The sequence below is a fragment of the Triturus cristatus genome, chromosome 4_1, assembly GCF_964204655.1.
Source record: "Triturus cristatus chromosome 4_1, aTriCri1.1, whole genome shotgun sequence".
NCBI classification, from domain to species: domain Eukaryota; kingdom Metazoa; phylum Chordata; class Amphibia; order Caudata; family Salamandridae; genus Triturus; species Triturus cristatus.
In genome coordinates, this window is record NC_140585.1 from 170579315 (window position 1) to 170597799 (window position 18485).

General features: G+C 43.9%; 1 protein-coding gene across 2 annotated transcripts in view; it reads left to right on the forward strand.

Annotated features, from left to right (window-relative positions):
* Positions 1 to 13515, forward strand: part of CNTF (ciliary neurotrophic factor) — an 84579-nt gene extending 71064 nt beyond the window's left edge. For both annotated transcript variants that reach the window (XM_085651809.1, XM_085651810.1), the window contains exon 2: positions 11514 to 13515. In XM_085651809.1, coding sequence (XP_085507935.1) covers positions 11514 to 12026 — 513 coding nt within the window. In that variant the 3' untranslated portion in view covers positions 12027 to 13515. The remainder of the gene's footprint in view (positions 1 to 11513) is intronic.
* The last annotated feature ends 4970 nt before the right edge of the window (positions 13516 to 18485 follow it).

Below are 18485 nucleotides of genomic sequence, written 5' to 3' on the forward strand. Positions count from 1 at the left end.
CTGTTTTTCAGTACAATATGACATCACCAGATTGCATGCTGTCTTCAAAAGCCTCTTCCCCGGTGCTTTATTTGAGCCGGTGGTTTCCGGTTCTCAACACCGGGACTTAATTGGTTTCTGGTGCTTGGCACTGCACTTAATTGTCAACACCACACTTAGGACAGTCTGACACATGGTGGCACAGCTCATCTAATTTAGAGATGAGTGTGAGAAGGTGGCCTGATATATGCTGTCCACTAGTTCTAGTGGGCACCTTGTATCAGTCCAAACAACCCCTTATGGTGATAGGTTAAAGACAACCTTTATAGAAAGCTATCCTAGTGGTAGCTATGGAGAGCAGCCTTCAGGCTAAGTCTTGAAGGAATGTAAAGCAGCTTGTTTTACCAGTCTATAATCTCTTGAATGATCAAATGAAAGGACAACCACACCAGGTATGTATTTAAAATAAATGTATTTGGGTTAACACATACCCCTCTAGTCTCCTTATGAGACTGGAGTTCAAAGTACTTAAGTTACAAGATCGCAATCATCAGTAATAGCACAAATACACGTTTGGGGCCTAGGGGCGTACCTAACCATATACCAAAAAAGTGGTATAAGAACCACGACTGGAATAGACACTAGGCCTATAGCCTGTAGAATCGCTGGGACCCCAAGGAACCACCCAAGGTAGTGACACAGGGGACGCACGGGGACTGTATGCAGTGTGTAAACATAAACGCGGGTTCCTATTATCTTCTATGGGCAATGTCGCGGTTGGAAATTTAAAGATTAGGGACACTTCTAATCGAGTCTGGACCAAACCCTTTTGGACTTAAGAAGTTCTAGGGCTAGCACCCATGTGAGCACCGGAGTACTTGAGTTACCTCACCCAGGGAAGCCAGGTGGATAGGTGTCTTTTGGTGTCGGGTCGCGTCGCCGATTTCAATGGAAGCCTGCAAAGAACTGCTGCTGCCGTGAAGAGGAGAAGTGTCTGAAGAGATCCAAGCCTGGATCTAGGATGTAAGGAACCTGAAAGTAGAGTGGACAGAGTCTGGGTCACTTGCCAGTGACCGAGGGCAGAATGGACCAATGCCCACAGATGTCGGATGCTTCAGGTGAGTTGATGGGTGTCTTGACTCTTCAGCCACGAGGTCCAAGAGGCGTCAACGAAGTCCACGAGCCGGATTCGAGCTGTTCCATGAAGTCTGTCGAGTGCTGTGGTGTCGGCGACCAGAATGGACCCAACAAGCCTTGGCAACGGCAAGTCACTGGAATTTAGATAAAGGACTGCGGTGCAGACCAGCAAGGTCTGAGGGACGCACCCAGCAAGGGTAAGTCAGGGCAAGTCTGGAGCAACCAGGAAAGCCCAAGCAGAAAAGGAGTTGCCTTCGTGGAGACCTGCTAGCCAACGGGCTAGTGATCGCGAAGGAGCCTCGAGCGATCGCACTTGAAACTGGCCCACGGGTCACTCGTGGAGTGGGAGCCAACAATCTTCGGTGCATGAGGTGCTCAAGGCTGGGGCTACTCGGAGCCGAAAGTACAACTTCGAGGAGGACCAGGAAGATAGTGTTGCTGCAAAAGTTCACGGTGTCCAGTGGTCACGGTTCCACGTCACCCACGATAGCCACGGGCCTCAGCTTTGCTGTGGACTCAGGGTAGCCTCGGGAAAGTCTGGAAATCCACCTCTGGTGATGCAAAGACTTCGGCGTCCGGTGGGAGCTTCAGCAGACCGGTCAGTTGCTTCTTTGTTGCCTGCTAAGCAGGGGAGTCACTCCTTGACCCCAAGGGAGATTTCTTCAGTCTTCTAGTTAAAGTAGAACGTCGAAGGTCCAGGATATATGTTGCAGAGTTTCGTCCAGGGTAATCTAAAGTCCTAGGGACTGGATTCCTATACTTATTGTAAGTTTAGGGGATGGACTAACTCTAAGGCCCCACCTATGGGTGGGCCAGGAAAGAGGGGTGGTTACACCCATTTGCTTTGTCCAGTTTCGCGCCAGAGCAGGGGCAGGTAGCCTCTGCAACCGGTTTGAACTAGGCTATGCACAGGGACACCAAACGTGCCCCCAGTGCAGGACTTCAAAGCACCAGAGAGTGCTCCCACCCAGCTCCAATACACATCTGCCTGTCTGGGGAGGTGGTTACACCTCCCTTCGACAGGAAACCTATTGTCCAGGCCTCCCCTGCCGGAGTTTCGGTCAGCAGCAGGAGGCCAGACCCGTGTCTGTGGCAGAGGCATCCATTTTGTGATGCCAGGGCTCAGGAAAGTCCTACCGGGTTTAGCCAGTGTGAACATGTCTCTCCCTCTAGAAGGGTGGAATGCTACCCCCACCGCCAGAATTGGCAGGGGTGTAGTATTCCAAAGCGTTTGACACCAAACACGACATGTTTTGATGCAGCCATCCCAAAGTTAGCATTTAACGCAAGGTTGTAATGCACTTAAGAGTATATGGTATGGCTGTATCACAGAACAGTCATAAGGAAGTATTTCCGAATGCTGCATAGGGGCTCAGCTCATGCTTGGGCACCCTCTCACACAAAACCAAGCACTCTGCCTTCAGGATTGTCAAGGCCTGCCATAGGAGTGACTTATAGGTTTATATGTGTCTGTATATCTGTGGATATAGGTAGCCTATACCACTGTAAGGGGTGCAAGCACACCCTTACCCAGGCTGCAGTAGCAGACCTGTGGTGCCATTTTGGAGTGCTTCCCAGGGGTGGCATAATACGTGCTGCAGCCCCTGATAGGCCTCTGAGGTACCTATGCCCTAGGTACATAGTATACCATATACTATGGGCTTATAAGGCACTCCAGAATCCAGTTAGTTATGTACCCTATGTACATGGAAACCATTTTAGAGAGGAAGCAGCTAGGCTATGGTCCTGATTAGCAGGGCGACAGCCAGACTAAGGTCGAGAAACATTGAAACACCAGCAAAAAGTGGGGGTACCCATGTGAAGCAGATTCTACTCTCGTACAATGAGCAGAACAACGGTTGTTTATGAATACAATATACATTAAAATTACTAATACCTGCCTCCCAGCCATTCCTTTGGCTTTGGAGACCTGAAGTAATCTGAACTGAAGCACTTGCTGGTGCGAGAGAGATGGCTAGTGATGGGTGGGGCAAGCTGCAGTGGCCTCCTGGTCAGGGCCCTGGCACTTATTATTTTACAAATAAAGCACTGCTCCTCCCATCATATTCCTAAAACACTACATGAAAATTGACTTTGGCTTAAAACCATTGATTGTTTCTCTCTCCTGTCTTTCTACTGAATGATCCTGCCTTACCTTCCATCCTCTGCTGCCACCGCTCTGTGTGTAGCCTACTCCAAGTCTCATGATTGCCTGCCTGTTCGCTATTATTGTTTCTCTGTAAATTGCCCACACGTCATTTCATAAATCACAACAAACTCCTCCATTGAAACTGCAGTCCTGGAAACTAACAGTATCTGCTCTAGTCTAGCTATTCACCCCAACAGCCGTCTGCCTGGACTCTCATACCCCCTCCATTTGTCTCATCTAACTCCTATTAACCTGCTCTACCAGAAAGAAACTGGAGTAAAAGCATTGGAATAGTTTCATTGAGAGCACAAGGCTCATCCCATTACCCACTGGACTAACCACTAACCTCGGGTTCTGCAGGAGTGTGCTGCTCACTGCCATGCCTTCTTCAACACATTGTCAGGAGCAGCACGTGCTATAGAAATGCAGTGACAAACTTATGCCATACATATTTTCACTTTACTGGAACTGCTTTGGCGCCCTCCTGAGGCAACGCGCAGTAGTTTCAGTCACTCCCTGTAAGGATGGTGATTCCAGCTTTCGTTGGTAGAGATATGCTTCGCCGGGAAACGAATCAGTTGCTAACCTTTTTAATAACTTAGCCGTATGACGTCAGTGACATACTGCAACAAGTTAGTAGCTGCAGAAAACAATGTTTTTATTCAGATAAATAGCACGCCTTTTTCGGAATAAGATATACATTAACTTTTATTGTGTGTTTTTCAGTTGATAGATATTGTTCACCTATCAAGGAACACTTGTTAACGAGGTAAACATTAGGCAAATAATGTCACGCTAATATTTATTCTTGAAATAGAGAATTTGCAAAAAGTATTCTCCCTGGAGCTGACCAGTATTTTACAAGTTAAGAATATTAAATGTGAGTGCATATACCGTTTCTATCATCCCGTGTGATTCAAACTGGTGTATAAAATAGTAAATGCTCTATCTAAAAAATGCTTTTATTGAAATGTTGATTGATAGAATTGGTTACAGCCTTTTAAAAGCTCTGGCATTGGTGACTTGCTGGGTGGTTTGCTTGGAGATACACTGGAGTAGTTGGAGTTTTGCTGCAGTGTTATTTATCTAGGAAACAAGGAGACACTGGTGCCACACATCATAACATTGTGGGCACAACACCTTCTGCCCCTGTGGCTTAATTCCATCGCCTGCCCAAACTGTGAAGGTGACTGGAGGCCATTCAGTTTGCAGTCTGTGCTGGGCAGGGCAGGCTGTAATTCACATTGATCCAGCGGGCAGCTGGTGTTTTCTCCTGATTTGGGGGGTCTTCTATGGCCCGGATCGATCTATCACAAGGCCACATGGATTGTAAACTTGCACTGAGTGCTGACGAGTTCCATCTGCTGTGACGTGCAGGGTCCTGGAATGTGCCATGCCAGCTGTGTGGGTGAGAGAGGCTGGCAGGAGAACTGCAGTGCTGCTGTGTTTGTGAAGTAAGGGATGGCCGTATGCCAGGTGTGAGTGTTGTGGGACGTTGTAGTCCATTTCTGTAATTTTGCCTGAAAATATAAATTGATATACTTAGGAATGCGGCAGTAAAGCCAGTTATGCACCACAAAGTTTTCAGAAACAGCGGGGGAAAAATTGCCTTCTAATTATTTTTCTTTTGTAGTCTGTAAACAATGATTTGCAACTTTTGAAAACGGAAACAAGTGGGAAAGCACTGATCCATTCTGGAAGCAGGAGACCCTGTGTGCAAAAAGAAGCTTTGAATTGACGCCGGCGCCGGTGTGAGTCAGCAGAGCCCTCAGAGGGGATTCACACGGTATTGTTTACGCCGATTCAAGCACATTCGGTTCGCCAGGCTGTGTAATCTGTGCAACCGTCAGCGGGGCTGTAAAGCCCAGCGGCGATTAGATTACGGTGGTGCAAGCAAGCCATGGCACGGCCTGTCATCATTTTAAACAGTGTGGACAGCTGCAGGCTCGTGCCCCTGACCTCAGTATTTCATGGAGTGGAAAAGACACATCTGAAGCGTGATACCCTTCCGGTATAAAACCTATGCTGGACATCGTGCACACGCCCTTGCACACTGTGCAGTGGTGTGTGTGTGGCACAAGGCAGTGCTTTAGGGTTGTATGAGAGGAAGGCGGGCAACTAGAGCCACATTTCGGGGGGGAGTGGGCTGAAAAAGGTTTTTTTTGGGGGGGGGGGCTAAGTCTTCCAGCCATAGGCAGAGTGGCTGTAAGAAGGGGTGAAAACGCAACAAAAGTCTCATTAACGAGTAAATGGTCTTTTAAAGACCCGTGAAGTACTCGGGTGCGGCTGCAATTAGACGCACGCCAGCCCGCGAGGCTGTCTCAGCCGGGCTGACACACATGGGGGGGGGGGGGGGGGGGCTGAAGCCTGGTGAGCCCAATGGGTGTTGCGCGCCTGATGAGAGGCAAGACAGGCTAACCGACGCGTGCCTCTACATCGCAGCCTAAACCATAAATGCGTCTTATCGACGCATTCCTATACCACGTCATTTCGTGGTAAATGCATGAATGGTAAAAAGTTATATATGGCTAAGGTCACGATCCCCCTCTCCCCGCCCTAAGCTACAAACCCCATTACTGCTCCCCTCCCCGCCGTCCAAATACTCCAACCCCCACGCTGTCCCTAACCCTTAAACACTCCCTCGACACCCTCCCATTCCCCTTGTGCTGTCCCTACAAATACTGCAACCCCTTCCGCTGCCCTTAGGCCTTTCACCCTAAACCCTCATTAAAATCACTACCCGACCCTCCCCCAGCCCTGAAAACGACTCCAACCCATGCAGATCAGAGAGGTGGGGCAGGATGAGGGGGACTAAACAGACGACAACGACGAGGGGAAATTAATTATTTATTTTAATCTTCACACGTTGTCGACTGTCGAGTACCCCACCCACCCCCATGCATGGGCTGCCCCTGATAGCTTTGGAGATATGGTGCTGTCCTGCTGTCTCACTTTCATGCAATGCTGCTCAGAAACTTCGTCTGTTTTACTGCATTCATCATTTCTTAGAAAACCTGCCCCCTGTCTTTTGCTATTCAAATTGCATCAAAGGTCAGTGTGTTTTTTCAGCTACATCAACTCAATAAATTACCTACCATTCATCCCTAAATGTCAGAGTCTAGGTCTTACAGTCAGTTTGTGGCTTTACTCAGGGCTGCACAAAATAACTTCACAAACACCAGCAATCATCTGATTTTGGGGCTCAGATACAGACAGACCTCTTACTTAAATGCTTCTTCTGAGACTGAGGGGCTGACGCAGATGTTGTCAAAGTGGAATAGTCCAACCTGTAGTTCAGCAGTCCAGTATCACTAGATACAGCAGAATAGGTGAGTCTTTAGTCCTTGCCTGGTGAATTTCTTGTGAATTCAAGAAGTGTGAGTTCAAGGCAGAGAGGGTGGAGGTGGTTTCAGATTAAATAGTCCTTATAGTGGTCTGAGTATATTTTTACTCTGCTAAGTGGCCAGAAGATTTAGGGAATCTGGTTGGCAGAGAGTAACAAAGTAATGTAATTAACCACCAGGGCCGTATTACATAAAGTGCACTGGGGCCCCACGGTTTTGTGCACCGACTTTCTGTGCCCCTGACAGATGCTTGGGCAGCCCCTTCTGTAATACAGATAGTGATAGTACACAGATGCCATCACCATTCTCTTAAGTTGGCATTCCCTTATTTGCGTGGGAGTGTGGCCCCATACAAATGAGGGAAACAATTTGCCTCTATACCCGCGCCACTTTAATGGACGTGGGAGCAGAGGCAAAGAGGCTTTCAGGACTGTTCATCACAAAGAGGTGGCACACAGTCAGTACACCCTCCAAGGGTGCCCTCTGAAAGGGCATCTCATGCACCCCTCCAGGAACCCCCCTGCAGACGGCTGCAGTGATTGACTGCAGGGAGATTTCTGTCCCCCCTTTTGAGGTGCAGAGTGATGCCGCCTGTACTAGGAAAGACAGAGCCACATCTTCAACAAGCATTTGCAATGCAATAGGTCTCGCATTTACGAGAGTTTGAGCTATTGGCATTGTAAATGACAATGCCTTTTATTTATGTGTTGATTTTTAAAACATAAATAAAAGGCATTTAACAATGCCAATAGCTTAAACTGTCGCGAATGCGAGACCTATTGCATTTTCAATGCTTGTTATTAATTGCTGTGAATCTCCTTCTTGAGTTGTGTGTCTGATTTATTGACCATTGTGTTTATTTTCAGATGTCTTGCACTCCACTGGGATTAGCCTAAGGCTGCTCAACTACACTGCTATGGCAATCCCCAGTTGCTCTGCTAGGGGATAAATCCCTGTCCACTCATAAGGGAACCCCTAGACTCTTCACACAATATATCTCATTTTTATCTATCATTTAACCCCTTCGCCGTGGCGGGAATTCCGCCGCGGCGCTGGGGGGTGCGGGGGGCAGCGCGGTGGCGCTGTGCTCATGACGGAGCCGCTCCGTCATGAGCCACGGTTGAGCTGTGCTCATGACGGAACGGTTCCGTCATGACTCCGCCCAGTTGCGTTGTCCCCCCGCACAGGCGGGGAAACAGCGCCGCGTGGGCGGAGCGGCCGCCAACGGTCGTGGCATGACGGAACCGTTCCGTCATGAGCACACGGCAACCGTGGCTCATGACGGAACGGTTCCGTCATGAGTGGGGAAGGGGTTAAAGAACCAGCTTCCTACATCCTCCATGTTGCCATGTTGAAGCCCCACTCAAGCCGCTATTGTTTATTTGATTGTGATAGCTCTTTCGCCAAGTGGCTAAATACCAATACCAACATCTTGCATGCTGAACTTAGCCCTTGTACAGAATGTTCAAGGTATTATGATAGTGTGGCTACGAAGTGGTGTTGTAAGCAAAATAGAGTTCGAGGAATGTTATCCTTTGTGTGCATGCAAATGAATGTGTGTCAGATGTCAGTGGTTATGGAGAGAAGGCAGCTTAAGAAAGTGGGCTTTTCTCAACCTTGCCTCATACCTCCACGTGACAAGTACTTCAGTCCTGGCTCCAGATTTTTGTTTTGGGAAGCTTGCTCATCCTCTTCTCCTCACCTTTATACTAGTTAATTTCTATCAAATAAATTAATTCAGCAGGAAAAAGAACTTTTGCAAGATCATGTTGTAGAGTCTGATTTACAAGGATAATTGTGTCACAGCATTCTGTGCATGAATCGGTTGTGAATGTAAGCTTTCCTAAACTGGCTCATCAAAATACATCAGCAATGGCATTGTCTTCAACGTTAGACTTTCTACTTTTAATACAAGGCTCGTCATGGTGTGCTTGAGGCATTGGTGTTGAACAACGATTCTAAGAAATTGCTTACTCCGTATCTGAGTGTAATCTCATCTGAACTAAAACATTGTGCATGGCTTGCATCCCCTCATTGGTTAGACCACTATAAGAAGTAACACACATGTTGGCAAGTGTATAAACTGATGATTTAGAGAATACACTAAGAGCTAATAATGAACAATCACCTTCAGTTCACATCTCAATCCCACCAATGATTATATGCTTTATTGCTCTAGCTAGGCTATGTGTCACTGGCCAAAGCAGAGCTATAAAAAAGAAGATACGACCTCCTAAGAAGAAACAAAGTGTGGCCCACCCAACAATAGTAAAAACAACACTTTACGTGCTTTTATATTAAAAACAAGTCTCGGCAAGTTTTACATTAGCTTAGGATAACGTCCATCTGTCCAAATTTCAGGAAGATGCAAGCAGCTGCCATGTTACACTTCACAATAAAGCATACAACATCAGTATCATATCGAGGCATATTATAACGAATTGCCTAATCTGTTTAAAAACACTCAATGCCTAAGCAGCAAATCACATTATTACACTAAAGACTGGCTACTCGGCTTTCCCCAAAACAACAAATTATAATTAAAACATAATAATTGCGGTAACAAAAACTGCCCAAGAAGAACGACGGGGCTGAGGAAGTGATCTGCTGAAATATGACAGCTAAAAGATGTGCTGTCTCTGCATGACCAAACGAAAAAGTTTAGCTCACAGCAGCAAAGGACAAAACCTATGGCGGACATGATATCATATAAAACCAACAACGTACCACAATGTATGTGCACTGAAGTTACAGGGTGAACATGCGAAAATACGAACATAATGATAATAATGGTGAAAATAAACTCGCGGTATAAGACAAGTGCATCTGTTTATAAGAGGGCTTGGTAAATATACTGCCTTCATGGAAACGCCAGACGCTGTTTGTCCCTCATGAGCCCCAGTCCGTTGTTTGGAATCCATTCAAGCCACAACAACAGCGCTTGAGTGACTCATTCGCTGATTCTAGTTTTCTGTTCTATGGAGCACGAATTATCGGAAGCAATCCGTCCTCTGGCGCCACCTCTCAAAGTGCAGCATTTCCACACATCATGAAGGCCCCTACTTAGAATGTCATTCTCACGGTAAAAAATATGGCTGGTAGTTTTCAGTGTTCTATCGGCAGTCAGTGTACTTTGCCTGCAGTCACCATCACAATGAACGGCAACAGGGAATGCACAAGGAAACCGATTAAGTAAGCGCTGACTACTGCCCCAGGCTAATTATTATAGTCAAGGAGGCGTGCTTCTGCCGGAGCCTACGTGCGGAACCAGCCACTCTTTCAGCTGCGATGACGAAATGCCAAGCATTTCTTCCTGGAATAGTACACAGATAAAAGGCCACTTGTTATGCTGAGGTTTCAGATTAACTCAGCTAGAGTTTACAAAACACGGACATAGTTCTGTAGGGTGTGTTTAGTCACTGCGTCACGTTATGCGACCTTTAATAAAGACGGCAAAAGTGAAAGCAGGGGAGCGAGCGCTGCATTTCATTAAAGTGATCGCAGACACGGCAAAAGTGAAAGCAGGGGCGCGAGCGCTGTAGTTAAAGTGATCGGAAACGCGATCAAGCAAGCAGAAAGGAAACTGATTAGAAGGGAGGGGGTAGTGTGAAAACAGCGGGGAGAGAAGGGATGGTGTAATAAAAAACAAAGGAGCCAAAGCTATAGAGAAGGGAGGGGGGAGTGGGAGCAGCTGTGCACGTGCATGTGATCGTGCACTCAAGGTTTAGGCCAGCCAAAAGACTGGGTAGCACTTTGAAAATCCCACATATAAAATGTCTCTTCGAGCCTTTGGCTCGCGAGACCTAAAAAGCTGCTCCGTCTTTCACTTCTGGACTACTCTGAAGGCAATCGTGAGCTCACGGCTGCCCGAGTGGCGCACATTATATGTAATCTGGCACGCTGTCCCAGTTTATGTCTGGGGCACATTGTTTGAAGGTAAATCTTAAGGCAAACCGGGACAGTGTACCCTTATAATATGGCACAAGGTCAGAGCTTTGATGGACTGAGCAACGAACCTTGAATTTGATGCACATTTTCACTGGCAAGTCTTAATGGCTGTGGTGATGCGGTGTGACATATGTAAACAAATGTGAGTAAAGCAGTGTTGTTGTTTAACATCCTGCAGTTTATCTAGGTTTTAGGTGGGCGTCAGGTGTAGACACCATTACAGTAATCGGGCCAAGACAAGAGTGGTGTGACAATTAGTGTGAAGCATAGATGAAGTTTCTGCCTTCGGTGCTCACAGATCACTTCTAGGGTGAGACGTTCTCTTATAAAGACAATCAAAGTGTCCATGTGTCTGAGTAGAATATATAACGATACATTGCATACCATTACAACGCATACTTTTACAACACAGACTTTGCAACGCACCTGCCATTACAACGTATGTTTTTACAACTTAAATCATTACATCGCAGGTTCATACGTGAACATTAAAAGTACTTTAAAAGAATAATGTAATGCTTGTGCTGTAATGGTCGTTTCCCATCTGCGGAGCAGCATTGAAAAAGGAGGCATGAAGAATGCTCCGTTCGTTGCTCTTTCTGTGTAGTAAATGAAAACTGTGGATTCTTTCAATTTATGCTGCTATCAGGAGTGGCATTAAAGGAGTTTATTTACAATGCTGGCATTCAGTATTGACATAAAATCATCCTCAATATCCTTCCAACTTGAGTGCCTTTAAAGTAATTTCTTGAGAGAGAAGAGGTGGAGAGACTCTGTTACAGGTATGTAACTGGCCTATTCTTACCCTATTTTAAATATGTTATAATCTCACGTTTACTTCGCATGGATTACCAAAGACAGATAAGGATGATGCAACTGGAAGAAAAGTTGTTGGACTTCTCTACTTTACTGTGTTCTGCATGTTAACATTTTTACTCCATCTCTCTGTTCTTCAGGTTGAAAGCCAAGGCTTGAATATTGAACTGGAGTTGGACTTTGTAGATGGCATCCCCTCAGCCGGCACTGAGCAGTGGGGTAACCTGGCAGAGGCCGAGCGACTGGAATTGAATGTAAGAGCCTACCGCTCCTTCCAAGACCTTCTCCACGAGGTGCTGGAGGACCAGAAGCAGCACTTCACGCCAGCCTCCACAGATTTCCATGATGACATCCGTACGGCCATCATTCACGTTGAGACATTCACGAACCACCTGGAGGAGCTGATGGTGGCTCTGGAGCACACGGTTCCTGAGAAGGAGCCGGGGAACTCTGGGGTGGAGGCTGGGACCTTATTTCAGAAGAAGCTGAAAGGTTACAAGGTCCTCCAGGAGCTCTCGCAGTGGGCACGGAGGTCCATCAGCGATCTGAATCAGCTAAGCAAGAATGGGCGCTATCAGGCGAGGGCAACACCGACTTTTCAGACAATTTCTGTGAGCAGCCGAAGAGTCCGGGTTCGCAATTCCACGGAGTAGAAGTGTTTCTGTTCCATTGCACGATCTTCTTTCTTGAAGGAACATTTGCAAACTCTGCAAATTCACTCTCACCAATCCGAATAGGTTCAAGAATGTTGAAAGTAAGCAATAAGGGGAAATAAAGAAAGATTGTGGACAAGAGTGTATGATAATAAGGAGATACTAGGGAGAATTATAGTAGGGTGAACAGTAAGAGACCAGATACAGCATGGAGAAGAGTAAATTGATAGGTGAGCAATGCAGGTGAGAGACCTAAACGTGGTAGAGAGAAATTAGGAAAATTAGATGACCATGAGAAAACAGAAAGATTGGAGTTGGCGCTAAGACAAGAGAGCAGACAGTGAGTAGAGAACAAGTATGTTGGGCGATTTGTGAGTGTCAAACTGCTGAGAGATAGAGACAGAGTATAAGGGTTGGAAGAGGGTATAACGGATGTGCACTTTGAAGTGTATACTTAGTGAGATGCACACACACACACTCACACGTGCCTCTGGGTTATTGTGTACTGAATTAAGTAAGGTAAAAACTAGAGACAGAAGGCAGGCAACGCCATCAGCAGAGGTTAAGCTCTGTGCTTGAGTGATGCTGGAAGCGAGAGTCATGGTGTTTCTGAGTAAAAGAAGGACAGAGATCAGTTAAGCTTAGCATAGTAGAATTGGGCATTAAAATGGCGGCTGTAGATAGCATACTGGCATTCATCAATGTTTTTCAGCCATTAATTTAGAAAGATTTGTAAATAGTGGTGATAATTTCAGCTTCTGAAATCCATATCCCATCAGGTCAACACATTAAACAATGGGAATATTTCTAGGATTAGCAGAGTGCCGGCCGTGGAGGGTGTTGAATGTTATCCACAGTGAATTAAACTTCATATGTAGTCAATGAATTAATGCATTATTGAACTTAGGGTATGCTTCTCACCCCAAAACCAGGGGACATACCAGGGGGACATAAAGACGAATGTCTCACTGTTAGTGCACTCTAAAATGTGCAAACCTCTGAGGAGTTGTCACTTGACACTTTGTTGTGTGACATCGCAAGGAGCACCCTGAAAAGAGCTCAGTGGGAGTGAGTAGCTGAACAAACTGCGAGTGTCACAATCTCCATCAGTCGTGGGCCGTTATTGGATTAAAACCTTTAAACGTGTGGAAAGCAGGCCTATATTGCCAGTTATTGCCTTTTTTTCTGAGTGGACTCATTGGTCAAGATGGCCAGACCACTCAGTGAACTGTACCAGTAACACATAGTGGTCCTGGAAGCAGGAGATCTTAAAATGGATCCCTACTATTAGAGCTAGTAATGAAATATGAGGGCTGTAGTAGAGTCACACATAGCTAAACAATGTCCACTAGTCATTCCATTGCCTTTTCCCATCACTCCAGGGTTTACAAGAAGATGGCTGTTAACATAAAAAAAACTATTTAAGGAGTTTAACAGATGCGTTTCTTGGCATTAAAGTGTCAACAATAAACAATGACATTACATTTTACTGTCTTATTTGATGAATTTTCATAGATTTTCAAGTATTTTGCACTTGTTTATTTATTTCGAGCATTTCTACCGTAAACGTTCTTCAGAATAACCAGTGGCGTAACAGAAGCCCACGCAGTGAGAAAGGCCCGCCCGAGCTCTAGGGTCCCCCTCAGCACAGTACCATGGCCTGAGAGCTCCTGACAGACTCCGGAATCGATAAATACATAGGGGCAGATTTATGTTCCCTGGCATCTCCCTTGATGCGTCACGTTGTAAATCTGCCGCAGCATGGCGCTGGCTTTGCGCCGCCGCTGCGTCACAAAAGTGACGCAATGGCAGCGCAAAAGTGATGCACAGGGCTTATAAATCTGCCCCATAGTACAGAACAACATTATTGGTTCACAAGTACAAAAACATATATAGTCCACTGCATTTAATGGTCAGTTTGTATTATAAGCGCATTGCCTCCAAGCAGTATAACCCAGTGTAACAAATTTGCAAAGTGTTATCAGGAGCTTGCTGGGTGTGTGGACGGACAGTGGTGACAATTGTCATTCGTGTTAATTGATGTTCGAGTTGGGTTTAAACAATATTTGCTCCATTGTTTAATAAGTTATATTAATAAAATATGGTTACAAAGAACAGGCAATACACATAACATGTTAAATAGAAAAATAATGAAAGAGAATAAGCAATAAAACAGAGGAAAAAGCCGTTTACATTTTAAATTATATCAGAGGAGTGAATGGAGAGAAGTAAAATGATGATACAACTGGAGATTGAGTATTGTTACATAATAGTAAATGTCGGTGAAAATAGTGCAATACCATTAAAAACAATATAATTATAAAAGTTGAATAAGAAAAGAGCAGAGAAATGTAATAAATTACGGAGGTTTAAAAGTTTCAGAACATGGACGAAAAACCTTTGTCTTTTTAATTACATTTTTTTTATTACTATTATTTAATTAGTCAATTAAAACGATAAACTTCGACAAAAAAGACATACATGATAAGAACAAATAAATACAGAATCTAAAAATAGAGATTGATCATGAACAAATTCATTCTCATTTGAAGAGCAGTCATTAATAGAAAATTTGCTGCATATACAGAGGTCAGTTTCGCATAGGGGGCAATATGTGCATAATGCTCAAAAAGCTATCCGAGTATATGAGGTGTGCAAATTTATGCAAAAAGTACTTATGTTTAGCCACCAGAAAGGAGGGGTAGTAAAGATGCTGTTTTTTGACTTCCTGGACTTTAACAACTGCAAAGCTTCTCGTCCCTAGCGACCTGCTAAAGTATTAATACATTAATGCAAATTTGTGCTAAGAGTGCATTTGTGCAGTTGTGCAAATTTACACAAAAAGTGCAAATAATCATGAGACAGAGAAGGTGATGCTATTTGTATACTCATCCTACCGGGATAGAGAGCATCTCGTGTTAATTTTCCCTAGCAGCCCGTTGGCACATGTTACACACAGGAGATCTTATCCGGGGCCTTCTTCACCTCTCCCTCTACCGCACATGTGTTTTGACAAGGGTTTTAGAGATGTCCAGGAACTGTACCAATCTAATGTTCATCATTGTATTCTTTGGATCCAATGCAGATCTGCAGGTCCTGATACTTAGGTTGTTAAACTCTTTTCTTAGCAGACCTCTTCGCTGTGTGGCCAGGATAGGACAAATAAATATAACATGATGCAGGGATTCACCTGTCTGATGGCACAGACGGCATTTCTTGTCCCCTGCTGCTTGGTCATCTTCACTCCATTTTGTAAGGAAACCTATTGTGGGCATTTCACCAAGTCTTTGTGCTAATAAGCTCTGTTTTATCTTCCGATGGTAGGATGCTTCCAGAAGGAGGGATTCTCTTAGGGTAGTTTAAGATTTCAGGACCAGCCACCAATGTGACCGCTTGGACAGCTTTTCTTTATCAATTGTCCAACTTTGTAATTTCATAGATTTTTTTAATGCTTTCTTGAAAGCCTGCCAAATATACTTGTGTTCCATAGGTCGCTTATTTCGAGCTTCTCAATGCTACTCTCAAGTTTTATTTCAGACCAAACTCGATGAGCCAGCGTGTCGTCTGCGGCGGATCATAGTTTGTAGCAGCATTTAATGTATGCTGCAGGCCTGGGGAGTGTCTGCTTTGTTAATAAAAACTCCAATCTAATTTGAGCCGGCGATGCAGATTTGGTTAACAGAAAGGTTTGTTTATATGATCTTACCAGTATTTTATCTAAAAGTTTGGCCTCAGCACCCAACATTACTTCTGATCCATATGCAAGTGTTGGTAGTAGTTTAGCCTTCAGTATTGCCACCATTGGTTTCAGGATATGGCCTCGGATGGATCTTGCCAATGTTGAGAAAGCATGATTATGTGCCTGCGCTTTCCCTTTAATCACCTCTCTGTGGGGTGCAAACATGCCTCTTGCATCTATTTGGACTCCTAGAACACGTAGGTCATAGTATTATGGTGAGTAGTAAAGTCCTGTCAGTGGTGTCCCTTCCCATCCTGTATCAGGTATCCAGGATGCACCGTTTGCCCTCGTACTCTGGGAGCCTGATACGGGAAGGGACACCACTGACAGGACTTTACTATTTGCCATAATACTAATACAAATGCCCTAGACATAAGAAGAAGACGCTGTGAGAATAAACACAATAATTTTGTGTGAATCCCCATATTGGACACATGTATCCAAAGTCCAACTATACTGAATATAAAGCCCTGACGAAGTCTGCTGTGATTCGAACAGAGATGAAACATGTGTTGGCGAAGGGGCGTGTCTAATGCAAATGAAATAAAAGAACTACTGAAACCACGACCTCAACTTTGGATTTCTGTGTGCTTGGAGACTTTTCTTTTTGTACATTTCTGGACTATGTCTAACTGAGAAGGAATGTATGGCTCTTTGTCCTCCTGAAGCACCAGAAGATATATGAACAGTGAATGAACAATTTCATATACTTCCCATTAGACTAGTGGGGTTGAGAGCGCAAACTAAACCCAGCCATTGCTTTCATTGTTTGTCTTTAACCATTTTCATGTATAGTCAATCCCAATTAATCTAATAAACTTCCTGTAAAAAGAGTAACATTAGAGATGGGGCTATGTAAGTTTAAGATAATGGAAATATGGGACAAAACCTTTTTTCAAAAGGAGATAACATCTGGGCAAATAAGATGCATTAAATCTGCAGAATAAAAAAAACACATAATTAACAATTCTTATCATTTGTATGAGAGAAGTTAGCTATAGACATAGGTGTGAAACATAATCTATGATACAGGAAAAACACACATTGAATAGTAGATGCAGATGTGGAGAGTTTAAGGGATCGGGCCCAGATCTTATTCCATAAATAGATGCTCCAAGCGCAACCCAAATCCTCTTCCCAGGTAAGCTCTATCTTAGTTTTAACACATACAGGATCAGGAGCTAAGAAATATTTATAAATCAGCGATGCTTTAGTAAGTGAAATAAGTACTCTAGGAAGTGAATCATCCGTAGTAATAGTTTCAGTCAAAGAAATCTAAAATTACTTCCATCAGAATCGAGAATCTATACCAAAATGAACGAGGACACTTAAAAATAGCTTTAAATTGAGAGAACGAACAAGGAGTCATCCCATCAAATAGATCATGAACCCATATAATCCCACTCTGTCTCCAGGATTTCCAAACAAAATAGGTCTATTATTATTAGTAATGAAACAGGTGTACCAAAGTGGAGACTGTAAGAAAGAATCCCTAGACATAATCTTTAGTTGACAATGCGGTCTCGACAATGTGCATGTGTGTTTAAATAGTTGAAGAGAAGTAGTAATGATCTTTGAAGACAAGGCAAGAACTTCTTTGATAGAACAGGATGCAAGTAAAGAATGTTCAATAGTAAGCCATAAGGGCGTGTAGGAGGAGGACTCCGAGAAAAGCCATTTAGATGCTAGCCTGAGACAAAAAGCTTTATGATAAACACGAAAAACAGGAAAATGTACACCCCCAATAAGTTTTGGTTTCCAAAGTTGTGATAAGGAAATTTAGATTTTTGGTTTTTCCAAAGATAGTTGGTGAGGCGAGAATCTATTTTCTTAAAATAAATGGATGGGATACGATTGAAAAGCATAGAGAAAATGTACAATAAAATAGGTGTAACCATCATTTTGATGGAGTCAAGACGTCCCCACCAGGAAAGGAAAAGAGGATTACAGGAAGAGAGGAGTTTATAAATACAATTGAGTCCTTCTTTCATAATAATTTTGACCGAATCTGAAATGGAGTTATTAAACCAAATACCTAAATACTTAGTTTTGGCGCCGTTCCATAAAAATTCAGTGGATTCAAAAGAATGTTTAACACAAAATTTGGTAATAGGAAGAATTTCTGTTTTGTTTGAATTTATCTTTTAACCAGAAACAAGAGAAAAGTCTGAAATTTCTTGTTATAAAAGGGAAATAGAAACCCCGGGTTGGAGATAAAAAGCAAAATATCAGCGTAAGCAGGTAATTTCAGATGATTACAATAAAGAAATCCAGAAATAGGTTAGTTATTGTGAATATGAGACAAAAAAGTCTCAAGAGCTATGATAAAGAGAAGAGGTTTAAGGGGACTACGCTGACAAACTGCACGTTGCAAAGAAAAGTTTTGAAATGTTCGTCTACTAACTAATACAGAAGCTTTAGGGGCAGTATAGAGCAAAGAGATAAGAGAAATAATATTAGGACCAAAATCATGCCAGGTGAGAGCCTTAAATAAAAAATACCAATCCACTGTATGAAATGCTTTTTCCGCATCTATGGAAACTGCAGCTAGAGAATAGGATAGAGAGGGAGACTTATTTAAAACATTAAATAATAACAGTGAATTATCAGGAGTCCATCTACCCTTAACAAATCCACATTGTTTTATACCAGTCAAATTCGGCATAAAATGTTCCAACCTCATAGCAAGTAATTTAGCAAACACTTTATAGTCCTTATTC